The 22,093-nt window shown below is 38.9% G+C and overlaps 2 protein-coding genes and 1 long non-coding RNA gene across 4 annotated transcripts in view; 1 reads left to right on the top strand and 2 right to left on the bottom strand.

Annotated features, from left to right (window-relative positions):
• LOC109412683 (kelch-like protein 17) overlaps positions 1-22,093 on the top strand; it is a 156,020-nt gene that overhangs the window by 36,950 nt on the left and 96,977 nt on the right. The window lies entirely within an intron of this gene.
• LOC134286228 (uncharacterized) lies at positions 52-2,052 on the bottom strand. Its single transcript, XM_062847813.1, has one exon. The coding sequence runs from the start codon at positions 2,050-2,052 to the stop codon at positions 52-54; it is 2,001 nt and encodes a 666-aa protein (XP_062703797.1).
• On the bottom strand, positions 11,218-11,535 carry LOC115255073 (uncharacterized). Its single transcript, XR_009996803.1, has 2 exons — positions 11,383-11,535; positions 11,218-11,315 (listed from the first exon to the last, which is right to left on the bottom strand). It is a non-coding gene; the product is annotated as an uncharacterized LOC115255073 (long non-coding RNA).

The following is a 22,093-nucleotide window of genomic DNA, read 5'->3' as shown; positions in this document are numbered from 1 at the left end:
ACTATGAATCTTCCAGTGTCGTCACGTCGGTATGTTTGTTTGAAGTGCTCTTCAAACCGTTCTTCCTCGGTGCTTGTCATTGCAGGCTCGACAATTTCCTCCTGGTCGAAGAATCGCTTCAGGCACTCCTCTAATCCATCGTTGGACGACAATGTTGGCACATACAGGGCGATCATCGTCCTGGTCATCGTACGTACCAGCTACTACCCATCCGAATTGGGTTTCGTACAGGGTCGGCAGAGTGCTGGACAATCTGATCTGACCTTGCTTAAGAACGTCAAAGAACAGACCAGCTCCAATCAACATCTCGATCTCGTTTGGACAATGGAAGGCGGCGTCGGCTAGCAGAATACCAGGCGGGATGTTCCACGCATCGATGTTAACACTCACCGGCGGAACCGTGCCCGCCACCTTCGGAGTAGTGAGGCATTCAACGTTGACAGCATAATCGCTGTAGTTCGATGTCATCCGCACCACCACCTTGTGGTGCATCTTGGACTTGTTACCTCCGACGCCGATGACGGGAACATTCGCTGGTTGTTTCGGAAGCTTCAATCTTTGAACCACAGACTCGGAAATGACGTTGATCTGCGATCCGGAGTCCAACAAGGCTCGCACACGATGAACTTGGCCATTTTTGGCGGTCAGGTTGACCATTGCAGTCATCAGGAATACCTGCTTACCCGGTGGAGGAATGCTGCTGGAACACGATGTATTCACCGGCTGCACTGCAGGTACCGGCTTCCCTTCTGGAGTCTTCGGCGCATCAGTGGGTTTCACTTCGGGCTTCTCACGTTCGAAATGAAGTAGCGTGTGGTGTTTCTTGGAGCACTTTGAACACGACTTATCGCTGGAACACGCTGCACCACGATGGCCTTTCCTTAGGCAGTTGAAGCAAAGATTTACTTCCTTTACCTTTGCTTGTCGCTGATCCACAGACATCTTCAGGAAGTTGGAACATTTGTAGTTCTGGTGTTGACCGGAACAGAAATCACACATATACTCCGAAGTCACTGCCGCTGCGTGCGAAGTCTTGGAAGGCGCGAGCTTGGACCCAGGCGGCTTCTGGTTGGAGATCTTGGAATTCGGGGACACGATGGGAGCACTCTTCTCGCATCTCTCCAGGATGACGCATCTTTGTTTGAGGAACTCGATCGTCTGCTCGTATTCCGGGAGCTCCGTCTGATCAATCGAAGCCTCCCACAACTCGCGGGTCTGGTCATCCAATGCGCGAGTGAGCACGGTTACCACGAGCAACTCCGACATTCCTAGCAGTGGTTGGCCAAGCTTGACAAGGTTCTCCACGTGGCGGGTGCATTCATCGATTAAGCTTCGGAGATCCTTAGACGACTTCTTAGCCATCCTCTTCATATTCAGCAGCCCTAGAATGTGGGACTCCACGATTAGTCGCTTGTTGCCGAACCTCTCCTCCAGGATGTCCCATGCGCGCTGGTAGTTGTTATTCTGCAACGTCTCCAGGTCGATTACGCCGGTGGCTTCTCCCTTCAAAGAGTTTTCCAGGTGGTATAGCTTCACCGCGTCCGAATCTGATGAGCGCTGCATCAGATCTTGAAACATGGCCTTGAAGCGTGGCCATGCTTCATAACGTCCATCGAAGGTTGGCAACGGAGCACGGAATGACTGAGACTGTACGATGATCGGCTGCTGGTTGGTGGTGGCACACGGTGGCTGCTGGGATGGGGGCGCAGTTAGCTTCTCGCTCCAGCTCCCGAGCAGCACAGATACCTCCTCATACAAGTCCAAAAACTTGAGGTAACACTCTTCTTGCTCCTCAAGTCCATCTGACGGAGACATGGCGATGATTTGTTGATGAAATCTGGTGTACTCAGTGTGAGCATTCTCGACGCTTCGTTGGTACACCTTTATCTTGGCTGAGGTTAGCTCGATGTTGTCTGCTTCGGCTTGTTCCAGGATGGTCTGGATTCGGCTCACATTTCGTTGAGCAGCTCCTCGGTTGAGGAACAGCGCTCTCAGTTCTCCGTCATCAGCTGGATCTGGCACCTTCTTCACTGGTGTTCTCTTGGGCGGCATCTTAATCGAGTCTCTCACGGGTCAGCAACGGAAATGCAGACAGGGATTCCGCTGCGCTTGACACAACGGATGGAAGGTAGCACGGTATCCGAAGCGATGGATACAATGCCCAACACTACGGCGGAAAACGGGAACTTCGCTTTACTGGATACGATCACTGGAACCGACGCGTGTGTCGCCACGGACGGAAGAAATCACTTGAAGATTCCGAAGCGACGGACACAAAACACTACGCGACGATGGAATCAATCAGCTATTGGCTGGGAACCGACGCGCTTGTCACAACGGGTGGAACACTATCACAGAATGTCCGGAGTGACGGAAGCTAGCACTACGCGACGGCGGACTCACTCGGGATACCACGAAAATCGACGCGCTTGTCGGACCGGATGGAATCGGCACCACACGAATTCCGGAACGACGGATGAAGTCACTACGCGACGACGCGGTTTACACTCGCGGACCGACACGGATACGGACGTTGTCGAAGCCACGTCCACGCTCTTCACTGCACAGCACGTTGTTGAAGCCACGTGCACGCTTCTAAACTACGCACTGCCGCGCTGTCGAAGCCACGCGGTACGCTTATTAGACAACACACTACCGCGTTGTTTAAGCCACGCGGAACGCTTTTAAACACTACCGGATTCTTATCCGGTTCGAAGGACCACTTTGTGTTTGGCAATAAACACAAGAACACTTGGCGTAGCACTGGACTGTTTCACACAGTAAGGGAGGGTTTCGGACCGCGATAGAAATTCACTGGGTTCACTTTTACTTCACTACTTTATTTTTCTCTCTTCACTTTTTCACTTAACACTACGCGTTGTCATAAGCCACGCGAACGCTTATCGAATTCAAACTGACCCGCTACTGCGAACGGGTCGCATATTTATATCACAAAATTCATATTCCAGAATCACGTGGAAGCTTCTGCGCAAGGTTCCACGCGTGCCTAGAACCCACGCGACATTTCGGGAACCACCATCACCACGCTAACTGCAGAGCGACGACAGTCGATGATGATGATGATGATGATGACGGCTGCGGCAGCGGTCTGCTGCCGAACTCAATGTTTGGAGCTCACGGAACTCACTCTCTCGCAGCGCAGGTAGCTTCTGTTCCGTCGGCTCGGGTGAGTGTGTGAGCACCGCGTCGGTGGTCGATGACGACTCGGATGCGTTGATTGGTGTCAGTGCCCGCGCAGCCTCGCATGCCGCTGCCTTCATTGGGAGCGCATGTGCGCGAACATTTGGTGATGGTAAACTGATAAACAAAAAAGTTATGACATTTCAAACATTTCACAATTTTTACATTTAGTAACAAAAAAAATTTTTTTCTGTGTAAATTATTTCGAGAATTATATTTTGATGCTGATTTTATTGTAAAGGCTACCGCCTGAATTAAACAAGTTGTTTTCATGATACTTTAGTTTGATTATTCGTAATTACTATAGTATCTATTTGAAACTTAGACGCGATCCAGTGTTGTGATCAAAAATATTGAGATTGTCATACTTTTTATTGTACGTGACTGGTGAAAATATCCCTTGATAGTGTTGAAAAGCTGTTGATTATAAGAAAAATGGAATTGAATTTATTTTTAAGACAAAAGCTGTATAATAAAAGTTTTTTTATACGCGTATACGTCTAGTTTATCCGCAAAAAAAATCCCTCTTACACACTTATTTCTGAATTGCCTGTTCGGTACTTTTTTGACGAGATTATAACAGCAGTACGATCTCGGTAGTTTCGGTAATCGATTTTACTGAGGCTCAGTAAAACAACTGTCAAAATTGTATGGAAAAGGTAAACAATGCATTTTTGCTGAACGAGTTCGGTGCTCAGCAGTTTTAATCTCGTCAAAAAATTACCGAACTCGGTAATCAAAATTAAGTGTGTAGAGAACAGACTTTATGATCGGAAGAATGCGAGTAACTTCAACAACAACAAATGCATAAGAGGTACATACCACAGACAAACAGACGAAACGCCTAGAACAATTTTAGTGAAAATTCATCGCCCAGTTCACACTATCACCACCTGGTGGAAATGTTTCACGAAACACTGCGTTGTGCAATATCGTCATCAGAAGGCGCTAGTGTGAAACGTCAAACGCAAAGAAAAACGATGGGCGCTCTTCTTGTTATGAAAGCCACAACCAAGATTCAAAATGATCGTTGAAGGCGTGGTCAATGAAAATTTCGCCAGTGTTATGTTTGTTTGTCTGTATACATACCTGACAATGCTCACGAAAAAAACAAAAAAATACTACCGCTATGAATATTAAAAATTGTATAGTATTTTTTTTCTTCAGCCACCAACACCAAACAAGTAAGTTAAAATTAATAAGTGATTTTGTTTATTATAATCTAACGAACAAGATGAACAGTCGCTTTCTCAAAGGTCTTCAACTCAACGCTCTCTTGTAGACCGTTTGATGAAAAAAAATGTTCAAAAGAGTTACGAAATCTCACCGAAAGCACCATAGATAAACTGAAAGAGACTGGTTATGCCCAAATGTCCACATTGTGTACAAAATTACGCATTTGCACGTCCTGCCGTCTAGAATTTGACAAACGAGCCATCTGTATATCATCGGTAAAGCAGGGCGCAGGAAGTTCGAAAACGACAACAACTGAGAAATTGCCATCAGCGACATCTGTTTAAACAATTTAATTACGCCCCTTTTCAAAAATGCCCTGTAATATTCTTCAACATCTATACCCATTTCAATATTTTTAACGTTGCAAAACACGCTTTCAACATTCATCTTGAAGAAGAGGGAAAACACTTGTCCTCAAATGTAACAGCAAATTAATGAATAAACGACTAATGCGCGGAGGGCGTGATAAAATCGGAACATTACGGTACATAGTATATTATATTATATGTATATATAATATATAATAAAAACAACTTGTTTTACTCACGCAAGGCCATTAACAATAAAATCAGCATCAAACTTCAATTTCCGGCCGAAATAATTTACACTAAAAAAAATTATTACTAAATGTGAAAATTGTGAAATGTTTGAATTGTCATAACTTTTTTGTTTATTTTCATGGTAGATTGCTAATACAATGGACCGTTTTCTCTAAAAAATTACGTTGGTAAAAATATAGGGTTTTGAGATATTTGAGTTTTTGTGACAAAAATGATATTTTTTAATGTTAAAAATGATTTTTTTCACAGTGTATATTTTCTTAGGAATCGCCATTTAGTTATCTAACTTTGCTGAACAATAAAATCAGCATCAAATCGCGATTCCCGGCCGAAATAATTTACACAGAAAAATTTTTTTTACTAAATGTAAAAATTGTGAAATTTTTGAAATGTTATAACTTTTTTGTTTATTAGTTTACCATCACCAAATTTTTATGGTAGATTGCTAATACAATGGACCGTTTTCCCTAAAAAATTCAAGTTGGTAAAAAGATAGGGTTTTGAGATATTTGAGTTTTTGTGACAAAAATGATGTTTTTCAATGATAAAATAGATTTTTTTTCACAGTGTATATTTTCTTAGAAATCACCATTTAGCTATCTAACTTTGCTGAAAAATTCATAACAATCGAACAATCCGTTTTTGCTGTGCATATTTTTGAATATTTTTGAACCATTTTCACATACACCCTTTTGAAAAGTTAGTCGTGGCTCTAAATAAAAATTTGATATCGAAAAATGGCGATTTAGATGGAACTGAAAAACTGTGCAAAGTTTCAGTTCAATAGAAAATCATGAATTAAAAATTTTCCTTAATTTTGATGCTGTTTCTTGGAATCGCTCAAATGTCTAAAATGTCTTAAACGAATCCGCCGATGATAAGTTTTGTGTTTGTGTCACCAAAGACTTAAAAATAAAACATTTTTTCGTTTGTGTCGTCGTGGATTACGTCAGTTTTTTTCCAGTACATCTCCATCAAAATTAAGAATTTTTAAGTGTGTAGTTTACAGCATTTTTGAACTCGGTAAGCTAATGATCGTTTTTGGTGTAGGATTCTGCCCAGAGTTCGAAAACGAGAAGAAAAAAAAATACAGTAGAGCGGAAATTTTTTCGACTTTTCATACAAGGCTGATGATTTGAAATCGATTTTTGTTCTATTTTTAAGCAAAGTCACTCACTCCACACATCTCATTCTCCGTAATCAATGCTCCGATTGAGCTGATTTTTTTACTGTAACTCGCCTACATATGATATGTCAAATAAACGTTGAGAAAGAATTTTTATATTGTTTTTTTCTTATTGAAAAAAATACATTTCTTCATATATTTTTGGAAATTTGGCTAAAATTTAAGGAGATCGTCCCTAAAACTCGCCAATATCTTGAATTTCATCAATCTGACGCAAAACCTGCATTCAGATGATCGAATGGTATTGTATTTAGCTTTTAATTTATGGAAAAAGATTTGTAATTGGTTGAACAAAACGCAAGATATTTGAATATTAGTAAATTCCACATTTTTAAAAGTTGTAAAAGCTAAAACTCAAAAACCGCTCTACTTAAAAATTTTTGAAGCACGGTTTCGAAATCAGTGTTAAATTGTACTTCAAAAACTTTAATCGTTGACAGAAGTTCACGACTTCCGTTTTATTTTGTAAACTAGTGTAATCTATTCAACTTGATACTGAGCCATCTATGTAAAGAGGTTAAACAAGTCATACTTCAGACCATTATTTATCTGTCATTTTGTTCTGCCTTTGACACCATTGACCGGCCAATGTTCAGTTAATACCCTCACTGTTCAGCATTTATTGTTACTTGGGTACAGAGATCCAATTGGGTCCCATGGCACATTGTCTGGATCCAGCACCCAGATTTACGAAACAGTATGCATTTTTTTGAGACAAAAATAGTCTTCTACAAATTTGTTTCTAAGGCCTGAAGTACACAGGGTCAAATATTTCAAAAGAACTAAAGAAATATTTCAAAAGAACTGAAGAAACAACTTCCGCTTGACATTAATGAAAATTCAAACAAATGATCGAATCAAACAAGATATTTGAGCATTGGTTTCTTTTTGGACAAATATTTGACCCTGTGTACTGACAGCTTAATGATAAGATCCTCTTTTGAATGTACATGAAAATAAGAGTGGTCCATATTTTTTTTTAAAGAAATTGTAAACCAAACAAGAATAACTACAGGGGGTGGTCAAAATGTTTGGGATAGGCAACTTTTTTTTCTCTCTCATAAAATTCAACAAGCTGTAACTTTTCATTGAGTGCATCAAAAATTCTCAAATTTTGGCTGTTTGTCAACCCATCATATGTGCATCATTGGTACAAATATGAGCACGATTGGTTAGTCTTTCGTGAAGCTAGAACCGTTCTCGTAAAACACTATTTTTTAGAGAACTTATTTTTGAACTGCTATATCTCGGAAATCGGTGAACTGAATTGAATAAATTTTTGAACGTTTATCAACAATATACTAATGATTGAAAAGCATAGGTACTTTTGAAACGTTGAAAAAAGTTGTGATGGATTGACACGTTTTGGATCTTTCTCTAAAAATCGTAATTTTTTAACATCAATGTGATTAATTTTTAGTTTCGATATCCAAAGATTTTGTACTTCTGTTCTCAAAATATCTATAATAAGTTTTTGAGTGATATTGTAAATTCGAGTTATTTTCCTCTATATGAGTGAAAAGGTCAAACCACTATAACTTTATTCGTCGTCTGAAAATGTTAAATTTTATAACGTCGAAATAATTATCAATACATTGTCGATAAACGTTCAAAATTTCATTCAAAAAAAGTTACCTATCTCAAACATTTTGGCTCCTTAAATTTAATTATTTTTTTGTAGTTCCGTGAAGGGTTATACATAAAGGAACAAATTGATAGTGGATCAACAAATCATTATGTGTTGTTTATTCGCACTAATTGCATTCTGATTCTTATCATTGTTTTATTGGGTATACTCAGGTGTTAACTCGGCTGGTACTACCTTCATACGGCACATCTGAGAACAATGATACAATACCCCAATGTATTATTCTGTGAAACAATTCAGAGCATGAATACTGTTTTACGCGCATTCGATTATGCAACTGTGCGAAATCTTGCTATGCGGAGAATTTCAATTCAAACTCCACACTTTTCTGGGCTCTTTATTTAAAGCCGTGATTGATGGTGCCAATTAACAAAAAACGGCCTATTCTTGTTAACCATCATCGTCTTTGAGTGAGGGAGGAGATAACATCATTATCATGATCTCTCGAAGCTTCCGATAAAAAGTTTTCGGTTGTTTCTTGTTTTCATCCGTATTTATCCAACGTTGATAGATTGTCTTTTTAATGGGGGGCCACTGATGAAGACAAATTTGTCTAACATAATTTAATACTACAGAGGCAATTTTTTTTGGGTAATTGATCAAATTTTCTACTCCCATTACAACTACTTGTGGTCATTCGGCACGCGCAATTGCTTTCCCACAGTTCACAATGGAGTGAAACTGCAAACGCATCGCAGCTAGTTCCCGTCAGTCTTTGCAATTGGCCCACCCAGACATCGATCAACTAAATTTCATTTGACTAAATATACATTTGGATAAAGAGACGGAGTGCCACTGCTACATCATCCACTAGGTATTCATGGGGCTTGCTAGGCGGCGTGGTTGGTTTCTCTCTGTATCACCAAAACAAACAGCAGTACAATTTCGCTGGATAATATGATGAATATCTGTCTGCGGCAGGATTTCTCAACCTTTTTTGGCCGATGGCCGAATGTTTGATTTTATAAAAACTAGGAAAGGGACGATTTTCAATATTGATAAATAAATAAAAGCGTCTTCATGATTCCCATTTATTTCTTTCCTTCATATTCACCTTACCTAATGGTATAAGATTTATATAAAGGAGTTATTTCTTTCCAAGTTTTTTAGTTTTGTGATCAAAGAAAGTCGAAGTTTGGCATTTCTTTATATTCAACTTGATCAACATTTTATGGTATTTCTTTATATCGTTTTCTATTGAAACCCATATACAAGGGTTGAAACTGTGTTCTGAAATTTACATCATAGATACTGTTGAAATATAAAATATCGCCCTGGTTTTTGGGAATTTCGGCCATATCTTTACTGATATCATTTAAGTTTAGCCAAAATCGTTGAAATCCTTAAAAAGTCATCATTATTTCGAAAGGGCCAAATGTGGCCCTTGGGCCATACGTTGGGCATCCCTCATCAGTATTCATAGCTGAGCCGGGGGGCTCGAACAATATTTGCTAACAAATCACGTAGCCTCAATAAATTACTTGCGGCAGTGGCGGCGGCAACAACGGTGACAATTCCAGTTCAGATCCAATGAGAGTATATTACAGGTGAGGAAGAAGAAGAGATGGCTATGTATTAGTAAGCAAAGAAAAATGTAAACACAAATAGTGACGTCACTATTTGACACGCGTTCTTATGGGAGCTCGCTTTGCTTGTAGTAGTGACATGTTTTGCACCAGACACGGATCTCACGCACACGAAGTATCTTCTTCCCCACCTGTAATATACTCTCATTGGTTCAGATCGTCACACCGCGTGCGAACGTGCGGCGAACGTCGACGTTACGTTGGTTTGGTTGGTTGACCGACCCGTAGTCGTTCATGCGGTAAAGCGAGAGTGGATCAACGAACGGACCACGTCATTATTTGCCGAAAAGAACAATCTGTATCCACTTATCCGCGAGCGGTAATGGCGGCGGCGGGCACAACCAACCGATTCGAATTTTGACGTTTCGTGGGGATCGCAATCGGTTGGCGCCACCGATCGGTGGGTGAAGGGGTGAAGAGGAGAATGAAACTGTTTTGACTTTCCCCCAAGAAACGTCAAATTCCGAACCGGTTGGATATGCCCGCCGCCGCCATTACCGATCGCGGATAAGTGGATACGGGTGTAGCTGCTTTGCACAAAACACACGCAGAAAAACACCTGATTTTGTTGGGTTGTATAAAAAATATTTAAGCGCTTGGTGACCCAGTCTTTCAACCGATATGTACAATAAAATAAGGCAGTGGTGCTCAGGCTGGAGGATACCGCGGGCCAAATTTGCAATTCGGGATCGACCTGCGGGCCGCATAAAACATAGATGCACAAAAACAACAAAAAGAACAATTCTGATGCATATTTATTAAAAACTAGCTGTCCCGGCAAACTTTGTCTTGCCAAGATGCGGTGGTTTGACAACTGTTGAGCTCAAAACAGCACCGCCCTCTAGATTGGGGTTATTTTGATCATGTTGAATTCCTTCCCAGCTCATAAAAGATCAGTAATTTGACTATTTTCATACTTTTCTAGATAATTTTGGTAACTTTTTGTACATATAAACACAGCCACCACGAATACGAATCGAACCATGCAAGAGTCATGCTGATCGGTCCACCCGTTCTTGAGTTTTGTTGCCTCAAAGCAACTTCAAACTCATTTTTATATATATAGATCTGAACTGTTCAGAACTTGTGTAAAGGTCAAACTTTATAATATATTGCCCTTTGTGGAGTTCAATTTAGATTCATAAGTTTGGTTGAGAAAAACGTTTGAGCTACAAATTGAAATTCATACAAACAATTTTGAAATTGCCCCTAGAATTGCCTTGAAGCCACTTGAAGAACTTGTCAAGCAGCTTTTACAAGAATTTCTTTTGAATCGCTCCAAAAAGGTTTGCTGGATTTTCTCCTGAAATTTCTTGTGGAGTTGCTCCAGAAGGATTTCGAGAAATTGCTTGAAGTTTCTTTTAGTTTTTCTAGAATTCTATTGGAACACCTCCAAGAGCTCCTCTTAGATTTGCCTTTGGAACTGCCCTGCAGTTACTTCAGGAATTCCTCATTAATCGTTTCCAAGAATTTCTCATAGAATATCTTCCGGATTTTTCCGAAAATTTTCCAGTAGTTTCTTGAAGATTTTAGTAAATTCTTTCCATAAGTCTCTTCTAAAGTTGATGAAATACTTCATCATTAAATTTCTTCAAAAATTAGATTTTTAACAACTGTTTCCGGAAGTTTCTTCAACATTATCTTCTAAAGTTGCTGCATAAGTTACTTCAAATTTATTGTTCAAATTTTCCTCAGGTGATCTAGGCATCTTTTGTGTCTTGATGCAGTTGGTCCTGGAATCTTATTTGTAGTTACTTCTGAAAATTTTCTGTTTTTGGCGGACGACTGGAACTATGATAATCGGAGGAATTTGGCACTCTCAGTCTTACAAAATCAAACGATTTATTTTAATCTGCCCGACGTTTCGGCCATGGGATGTGGCCTTTTTCAAGGGAAAACTATATTTGAAAAAGAGGGCTTTGGTTGGTCACAATTACACTTCTGGGGATCTTAAATTAGTCTTACTTGGTCTATCGTTTTCGTCCTAAATTGTCTGTTTTTGTGGTTGTCGGTTGGTCATGATCTGGGCTTCTAAGGGTTAAATTAAATTAGTGGTCAACATAATTAAACTTTTATGGTTTAAGCCTACTTTTGTGGTGATTTTGTGGTAACTTTTTCCATCAAGTTACCACAAAATCACCACAAAAGTAGGCTTAAACCATAAAAGTTTAATTATGTTGACCACTAATTTAATTTAACCCTTAGAAGCCCAGATCATGACCAACCGACAACCACAAAAACAGACAATTTAGGACGAAAACGATAGACCAAGTAAGACTAATTTAAGATCCCCAGAAGTGTAATTGTGACCAACCAAAGCCCTCTTTTTCAAATATAGTTTTCCCTTGAAAAAGGCCACATCCCATGGCCGAAACGTCGGGCAGATTAAAATAAATCGTTTGATTTTGTAAGACTGAGAGTGCCAAATTCCTCCGATCTGAAAATTCTCTTTTTGTTGCTCGAGCAATTTATTCTAAAGTTGTTTAAGAAATTTATGTTAGACTGGCACCAGAACATTTTTTTAGGAGATGCTCCTATAATTTTCATGCAGTATCGCCACAACTTACTCATTGAGTTTCTTCAGGTTTATTTTCTCCAGGATGATTTGAGTTTCTCCATATATTTCGCTTAGAGTTGCTTAAAATTTTTCTCCAATAATACTTCCTGAAGTTTCTCCAAAAATGTATCCAAAAGATTTTCCAAAGGGGCACAGGAGACGCTTTTTTATCTCGCCTGAGATTTTTTTTCTTTAAGTTCGTTCAGGAGTTCCGCTTGGACAATTCAAATTGGATTCATAAGTTTTGTTTCGAAAAATGTGTGAGTCTTATAATAGAAATTTAAACAAGCAGTGAAAATTAAACAATATTGGCAACCAAGTTGAGATTTGTTGAGAATTTTGTCAAAAAATTCGTGCTTTGTGTTTTTATGTTCTTTGGAAAGGCGAAATGTGAAATATTTGCTCAGCGTTGCATTGACGGCGCTTAAAAACTGCAACTAATTTTTAAATGATTCATGATTACATTTTTAAAAACTTTCATTTGATTCGTACCACTTATAAATAACTATAAACTGGCTTCGTGATTTAACTGAAATGCCGTAATATTTCGGAGTTGCGATTTAGAATCTTACCAGAACGGATTGTTCTTTTTGTTTATTTATCATTTAGTTTGTGTTCAACACTGTAAAAATTGATCAGCAATTATTTTTTTGTTTGATTTCTTAATAAATTTAACGAGTTATTTTAATTTTTTTTGTTTGATTTCTTAATAAATTTAACAAGTTATTTCAAAAAATCGTTCATAAGTTTCGATTCGTCTTAAAGTACTCCGCGGGCCGCAGCTTAAGGCTTGGAGGATGAGCACCACTTAAATAAGGTTTATACTAGCAAATCAAGGGCCTACGGTCGATGCGGTAGGCGCAAGGGTTTTCAGCAAGACCATTTTGTGCATGTGATGGGTTCGATTACCAATCGATCCAGGAACTTCTCGTAATGGAAAATTCTTTGACTTCCTTGAGGTTAGAGTATCTTTGTGCTTGCCACACGAGGAATACACGCAAAATAGTCATTGTCAATGGAAGTTATTAGTCAATCATTGTGAAAGCTGAAAAGCAGGGCCTGTCCCAGTAGGGACGTCAAGTGGATGAAGAATTTTGCAGTGGTGTATTTTTTCCCCTTCTGAAGTATTTACAAAGAGAGTTTAGTCCATATAATGCACACACGACCTCCTGTACTACCTAAAAATGATCAAGTCACGAAAATCGCGAAGAAAAGTTTGATGCATTTGAAGTCACAAGTTCGTGAATACATAGTGCACATAGGAATGAAGAGAGCACAAGCCTTCGCACAAACCCTACATTTGCTTGTTTACCACGATTAATCGTTATTGGTCAAGCTAGCACGTATCATTCACCACCGCATAGACACGACATTATATAGCCTGTATCCGCAATATTCGGGACACAGGAATACACCTGTAATTCTGCAATAGATACATTCAAATTGCTCAAATTTGGCGTAATAACATCTTGAGATGTGTTCATTTTCAAAATTTCATGTGAATCGTTGCAGTACTTTTTGGTGTAGCAACGAAAGAGTAGAATGTGCGCCATTGAATTTTGTACAGACCCTAGTTTTGCTTGTCAGCGCTGTAACTTTTGAATTTGGCGAAGAAAATAGCTGAAATTTTGAACACAAACCTCTCAATCTACATTTGTGGCACAGGCAAAATTTCAAAAAAATTGATGCACTATCAACAATTTTATAGTCGAAACATGTATTGGGACTGAACGTGATTTTAGCCCCTCAGACAGCAATTAGTCAGCACCCCTTATTGTTTCGTTTGTACTATTGAAAGTACTATATCAATAACCATCAAATTTTGCAGGCATAATATACACATAATCAACTATCTTCAGTAAAAATTTCATGAAAATTGGCAGAGAAATTCAAAAGTTATGAATAGGCAAACATGAACAAATGAAAAACACGAAAAATTTTTAAATCACACTCACCCCTATCAACACCAGTAACTTTCAAATCAATTGATCAAAGTTGATGAAATTTTGCAAGAAAGTGTCTATAAGTTTCAGAACTGCTAACGAAATTTCATTATTATCATCACAGAACTTTGAACTGTAGCGTAAAAGAATCATCTATTATGCGAATGAAAATTGGTCATGATTGTACAAAATGCTTAAAACCATGTCCGTTTGTTTTTCATCCACAGTTAAAAGTAATGCATCGATTTTTATGAAATTTGGCACACATAATAAACATACATCAAAGAGTTCTCGGTCAATTATTTGGCCAATTTTACTGATTCACTACAGAGCTACAGCCGTACTTCTGTGTCCCGATTATTGCGGATACAGGCTTTAGCACGCGTAGTTTTCGTGCACCAAGCAAGTAAACCGCATATGAACTCGATCACGAATCTGTGCCAAAATTTGAATAATAATACACGCGCGTTTAGTAAGTAATACGGTCAATTAGCCCTTACCCAATATAGCAAGCATCATCGAGATAAAGTATTGAACATAATTTGAGATGAAGTAGTTTTTCTTGTTGTTTATTTTTGTTTCAACACTTTATAAAAATTGAAGTACATACAAAATATATATTCAGCTATATGCTCATTTCATATTTTGGCATTGACGTGTCGCTTCATTATTGACCCAAAGTCGACCAAATTTACATTTTTGTAATTCTCGCTGAAACCAGACCGCCATTCACGTAAGGTCTGAGCTTTCTTATTAGTTAGAATATGGTTAAAAAGGATGAAACCTTCTTAGATTGGGTTAATTTAATGGGCACCTCGCTTGGAACTAATATCTGCTTTGTTGGTTTTGAACTGGTAAATGGCATCCTCAGCTTCCTTCAATGTAGGAGATAGTTCATTCCCACACTTTGCTGCACTACTGACGTAGTCATTTTATCATCCATTGCCTTAGTCCCCAGTGCCTCCGTTCTCCGTGCCATTCAGATTCTCATCGAAGTGCCACTTCCACCTTTCAATCACCTCACGTTCAACCATCAATAGGCTCCTGTCCTTATCCCTGAACATTTCAGCCGTTTTGAGGGAAGCGAGGGAAACGCAGATTAATCCACCTAGTGGTGATAGTGCCTTTCTCATCAAATATGTACTCATGATCTTTCTTTCGACGTTAGCTGAAACGTTCCTGAATCCCTGAAACTCATTGATGGCACACATTCCGATGTTATGTTCAACGACAAAACAGAGCTGAACAATATCAGTCCGCTCAGTTGAATGCTTGATCACCTTGACTTTATTCAGAACCTCAGATCACTTTACGATCTTCGACAAAGTTTTCATACTTTAAGCTATATTATATTATCCTTGGTAACACGATTCACTGGGAGACAACTTCGTGTTAAAATTGATTCCTGCGTGTCGTCGACATTTTGCAACGCTTCGGGTGTTCCCCAAGGAAGTAATTTGGGCCCTTTGCTGTTTGTTTTGTTCTTCAACGATGTTGCTTCGAAATTAGGCGTAAACTGCAGGCTCATCTATGCTGATGATCTGAAAATTTATTTGGTAATCCGATCGTTAGAAGACTGTCATCGTTTGCAAAATTTTCTCGATCAGTTTGTTGAGTGGTGCCACCTGAATAAATTAACAGTCAGCATTCCAAAGTGCTCCGTTATGTCATTCCATCGTTTGAAACATCCGTTTCGGTTTGATTACCATATCAATGGAACCACTCTCCAACGGGTGGAAGAAGTGACAGATTTAGGAGTGACCCTGGATCCCAAATTGACGTTCAACAAGCACTATTCATCGATAATAGCTAAGGCTAATCGTCAGTTGGGCTTCATTGCTAAAATCGCCAAGGACTTCACTGATCCTCACTGCTTGAAGTCATTGTACTGTGCGTTGGTACGACCGATTCTCGAAACCGCATCTGTTGTTTGAACGCCAAATGATGTTACTTGGACTTTGAGGATTGAACAAGTTCAGCGAAGATTCATCCGATTGGCTCTACGACATTTACCTTGGCGTGATCCATTTAACCTTCCAGCATATCCAGCTAGATGCAGACTGCTTGGCATGGACACCCTTGCGAAAAGGCGGAAAATACAACAAGCGATGTTTGTAGCTAAACTGCTGATGAATGACATTGATTCACCTCGTTTGCTGTCAATGCTGGACATTCGTGCTCCACAACGATCTCTACGGAATTGGTCATTACTACAGTGCAGGTTTCACCAAACTACGTACGGTTATAATGAACCGATGACATCAATGGTTCGAACGTTTACGTTGGTAGAGAGCTTTTTTGACTTCGGAGAGACATTAGAGCGTTTCAAAAATAAGATAAGTCAATCGTCTGTTTTATAATTTGTTCTTGTGTTAATGTTAGGATTTTTATTCATTAAGACTTTGTAGTCAGATGGATTATAATAAATAAATAAATAAATAAATAAATAAATAAATAAATAAATGTGAAATTTTACCTTCTTGTGAGAAAAATAAAAAAAAAAGAAATTTTACATCAAAATTTCAATCGCAATCAGAAGAGCGAGGGCTCATCCAGCCGCTCCCAAATTTTGCGCAGTAATTTCAGCCGCAAGAGGAAATTGAAAAAAACTTTATTCGGTGTATCAACACCGCGATCAAATCACAACTTTCCCATTAAACGTTGGTCCATCCTACTATATATTAACACCGCGACCGCAGGAATCTGAAATGGTGTGATTTGATGTGCTCGCCTTGGTCACAATTTTGTTCTCTTACCCAAAATTTACAATTTTTAATCTTACCCAAAATTTACCAGGCTATCAAAAAGCCACAATTTGATCAATCGCTAGAATTTATTTTTTCACTTTTGTAATTCCGCCATTTTATGTGCTGCATGCATTTGATATGCCGCATTCACCCGGAACCAGGTTAACAAAAAAGCCGAGGTTTGATATGTCGCATGCATGGGTTTGGTTCACTTTTATATTTGGCCACTTCCGGAAGAACACCCGGAACCGGTTCCGGAACACTACCGGTTCAGATATGGTCTGAGAGTATTTTCTTGCTAACATTCATTATTTTATCAAATCAAGCCGCGGTTTGATATGTCGTATGCATGAGTTTGGTTCACTTTTATATTTGTCCACTTTCGGCGGGACACTCAGAACCGGATTATTTTCATGATAACCATCGAAAATGACATAATTTGATGTGCCGCATGTATGGGTTTGTTGCATTGTCATGTCTTACCCTTTCCATGGGTACCGGTCCGGAACACCTATATGGCTCCGAAACGGCTGGACCGATCCGAACCATTTTCAATAGGAAACAATGGGACCAGATTCCGCGTCGAATGAGCCATCGATCATTAAAATCGGTTGATATTTATTATCTAAAAGTTAGGTGATTTTTTTTGTACACATACACTCACACATACATAATTACAGACATCATCTGAACTTGACGAGCTGAGTCGATTGGTATATGAAACATCATTTCGTTTGCCAGATATATGTTTGGGAAGCTTCAGAACTTGACTCCTGATAATCGAGTCCGACCTGTACAACCAATCAAACTTGGCGTTACGACCCCACTGGGGCAAAGCCTGCTCCTCAGTTCAGGGTTCAATAAGCACTTCCAAAGTTATTTATTAACCTTCCGAAACTCGAGCGGTTGGCCAACACCGCCAGCACCACGCTAATGCTGAGTACAAAAAGATTTTCTCAACGTGTTGTACAAAATACAACAGCGCGATCGCTCGAGAGTTAACGGAAAACTTCCTCTAACATAGACCATTTTTCTAGTGTACATCGTGTGGCAGGCCCGAAGATAGTCTATACCCTAGGAAGTGCATGAAATTTACATAAAGAAAAAGTCCTGCATCGACCGGGAATCAAAAACTATGTGATATGACATTCAAACTGTATGCCATCACTAGAAAACATCATGTCAACTCGCTGTTTCATCTTACCCCATCCATTTCAACTTGCCCCGATGTACCCTAAAATTTCAATTTGGAACAATCCATTAACGCTTGTATAAATTCACACATTTAATAAAACAGAACACTGTCTTTAGCAAAGTTGTTGTTAATTGAGTCCTCTAACATGGAAAAATAGAAATTTTTGTATTTGGAACATTATTAAAACCCAGAAGTTCCAGAACATCCTGAACACGATGAAGTTTGGAGAAACGAAATAATTGAAATACCAGTTGTTCTAAAAGTAGAATTTGGATATGGGTTACGTGCATACGTATTTATTTAACCTTCGTCAAAAGCATCAAAAGGTGTTTTGTATTCTGGGATGTTCTAGGTGTTCCAAACTGTTCTGTAGTCAAATCCTTCAAATCTACAAAAATAATTTTATGTGTTATCGCCATAAATAATAGCATTCCATAATCTACTGGGATCCGTGAAGCTCATGAAATTTATCATGTCATTTATATACTATAGGGATATTCCAGGTCTGCCAAACTAAATTGGAGTTCAAAACCTCAGGTCTACACTCGTAACACTAGCCATGTATGTTATACTGAGTAACGATGCATAATCAACCGCGGTTACTGGACCAATCTGAAGTCTACTATAGATGTTACTGTTTACCTTTGGGGCATTCAGAGTCGTCTAAACTATCTTATAATGAAGTCCTTCAAATCTACAAGAATAACTGTATGTGTTTTCCTATAAATAATAGCATTGCATAATCTGCTAAGATCCGTGAAGCTCTTGAAATCTCAAATGTCATTTATAAACACTATTCCAGGTCAGCCAAACTACCTTGAAGTTCCAAACTGCTGGTCTGCACTTGTAACACAAGCCATATCTGCTATGCTGAGTAACGTTTCATATGGCTTCTCCAGTCTTGACAAATTTCAAATACAATTCAATACTGCTGTACGGGAAAACTCCATCCGTCCGACAATTATTGTTCTATAAAACAACACTGGGCGAAAAATCGGCAAAAATTGAGTCCCTAAAGAAGGCCCTAAATGTAACCGAAACGACGTCATCCTGCGATCGGAATTGTCATCCATTAGGGTAGCAGGGCAAAATACATGTTCTGTGTTGTATGTGTCCATATGTGATGTTCTAGTTTATTACGCATTTGTAAGGTTCCACTGCTATATGTTATATATTAATATGCATTTGTAGTGTATCATTATTTTCGTAATAGCCATTCCAAGATTCTTTTGAGATATTCCAGATCAACGAAACTACCCCAGAGATCACAGCCTCAGGTCTACACTTGTAATAATGGATTTTACCCACTACGTTATTCAAGTAGTGTTACATAATCAACTGTATCCACCAAAGTAGTTCGAGTTACAGTACGCGTTGTTGTATATTTTTGGGATATTGTGGGTGATCCTTACTTTTATGGAGCTTAGTTGATTAAAACAACCATTGTTACATGAGGTATTTTCGTTTTAAATACTAATGTTACACAACCAATCCATGGACCTCTTAACTCCTCAAGGGCCACTCCATGATAGTTTAAGCTAATAGCTAATCCATGATAGCTGATTTGATGATGTCCATTTAACATTCAGAAGATTTGCTGGACATGCTGGATCTAAACTCAAGAACGGTTTGGATGACCTAGGATATCCCGACTGATCTGATACTGTCTATTGAACTTTCAGAAAATTTACTGGACATGGACATGATAGATTACAAACCGTAGCTTCGAATAATGAAAAAAATTACCGTTACACCCGTAGACTTTAGAATCTAAACTCAAAAACAGTATGGATGATCTAGATCTAGAATATCGAGAAAAAAATATGCTGCATTATATTCTGCTCTTTTTATGCTTTTGAGCACTAAAATTACGGAGATACGTAGAAAAAACTTTATAATAACGCTTGGAAAAATTCCAGCTTCAAAGGTTGAGATAGGTATCATTGCTAAAAAAGCCGCAGAAATAAACTTCGGGGTCCAACTAGCACCCAAACACTACAGCATTTTTACGATTTATTTTTGAGTGAGTTTTCGCACTTGAAAGGTAGGAGCGGGATGAGTAGGAGATCAGACGAGGTATTTAGTTAGTTTTCTTGTTTCTGATAGCAACACATCAGTTCCATTTCTTCAAACTCTCCATTTTTGCTTTCTTTCAAAGGAGGCGGCAGGCGATTTGCTTTGTCTTCTGCTTTCGTCATACCACTCCACGTCCTGTTGGGATACATACTGTAGCATTAACATCAGCATTGCGTTTTTATCCTACAAACCCTCTTTGAACTTGAACATGAACAGTAGACGGCTATTATATTACTCAAACCTATTTCGCGATTCAGCACATGTTTAATAGTGTATACATTTTAGTCTTAACAGACACTTAGGAACTTACTATAAATTATCCTACCATACGGTAACAATCTTCGGTCATATGTCCCCTCCCGGAAAGCATAGATCTAGTAGATAGCCGTACTTCCGTGATTATAGATAGCCTTCCATTCCGCACATAGCCTGATACAACAAGTCAGTGGCAGGGGGTTGGACACAAGGGTGGCACAGAGGAATTGCTATTACGTAACTCTTGACGACGAGGACGTTATAATGAAAATGAAACGTCGAAAGTGAAAGCAAGACAAGGTGAAAATCCTTACAGATTATTGCCTGCCGGTTTGGCTTACATATCGTACGTAGCTACATATACGCTGTGGCTGGTCGGTCGGTTTACCCATTTGCTCGCCCGTTCAAGTGCCACCACCGTGGTATATCGGTACGGATAGATCTAACGCGCGCCGTGCTTCATGAGGGTGCCTTCGAGTGTTTACACTAGCTTTCATTCGTTTACAGGATATTAAACTGTTTAGTCCGTGGGGATTCGAAGGATCATAGGAAGGCACGTTCAGGCTATTTATACGCGACATAGGTGGGTTCATCATTGCTATATACATTTCGTGAAAATGAGAATAACGTCATGATTGAAATCAGATCAGAGGGCTGTCGTTAACGGATCAGAGCTGTGTGTGCACTTTTATATGCATAATTTTCTCGAACGTTTGTAACATGTGAAGTGTATGATGGTGAAAATTGTGAATTTTCTCAAATATAAACTTTTTATCAAATTTCAATGTTATGTCACTATTATTACTAAATCAAAGCTTTTTACCAACTGTTGTTACTGTTCCAAATATAGAATCATTTTTTTTTTTTCAAACGAGCGAAGTGTTCGCTCCATTTTCTTAAGGAAATGGGAGTATGTAAGCACCCTCATGTTTTCCGAAGATATTTATTAGTGGAAACCACAATCGACCGAAAAACCAACCCACGAACAAGGAATGTTCAAACAAGAATCCATAATATGTAGCGTGACGACGGCGCTACGTTGACCTAGTTTGGTTTTATAGGTTTGACCCATTAATTTTACGATCGGGAAGTAAGGAACCGTGGGATGGGCAATATTTGGAGCAGGGCCAGCACGTGGTTCATGTCACAGGCTATGTGGACATACACTGTATAAGAGCTTCCACAATTAGGGAACAAAGTCCAAAATATCATAATTAGATAGAATGGCCCAACTCATAAAATCATTCCTGAATGTCATATTATCATTATAATAGGTGAATGGAGTCAAGATATATTTGCATATAACATTCTTCTAATAGCTTGGTCTCCAAATCCACGGAAAATATTTTGATTTTTAAATGAAAATTGACAACTTCCGGTTTTTCGTGCTTGCAATTGAAGGTCCCGTTAGACATGACAAATATTTGGCCAAAGGAGCCCAAAAAATGACCAACACAACGTGAATCACAGCAACCTTTGATAAATGTCGGACATAATGACAAACAGTGTAATGGCACTCTAAGGTTTTCTGCTGATTTTATTACCTGCCAAGTGTTTCCAAGGAGATTGAGACTCACATGGAGGCGCATGGTTGTTGATGTTTGCGCTATCCATGTTAGGGGTTATTCAAATATGACGACCATCGTTTATCGGGGAGGGAACGACACTCCATGTATTGAATATATGAAAAAAGCGGGACAGATGGCCTTTTTGCACCACTTCTGTTTTACGAACCAATTTTCAAAATCGCTAAAATTCGATGAAAATGCATTAGTTTGATGAGTATTTTTTTGCTCATAAGTATCAAGAAATATTGTCTAGTTGCTGTTACCACTTTGAAAGCCTATACACATTAAATTTTGATTATCGAGTTCGGTAATTTTTTGACGAGATTAAAACTGCT

Source organism: Aedes albopictus, chromosome 2, assembly GCF_035046485.1.
Source record: "Aedes albopictus strain Foshan chromosome 2, AalbF5, whole genome shotgun sequence".
Taxonomy (NCBI): domain Eukaryota; kingdom Metazoa; phylum Arthropoda; class Insecta; order Diptera; family Culicidae; genus Aedes; species Aedes albopictus.
Note: the sequence above shows the minus strand (reverse complement) of the source record. Positions and strands in the feature narration are given on the sequence as shown.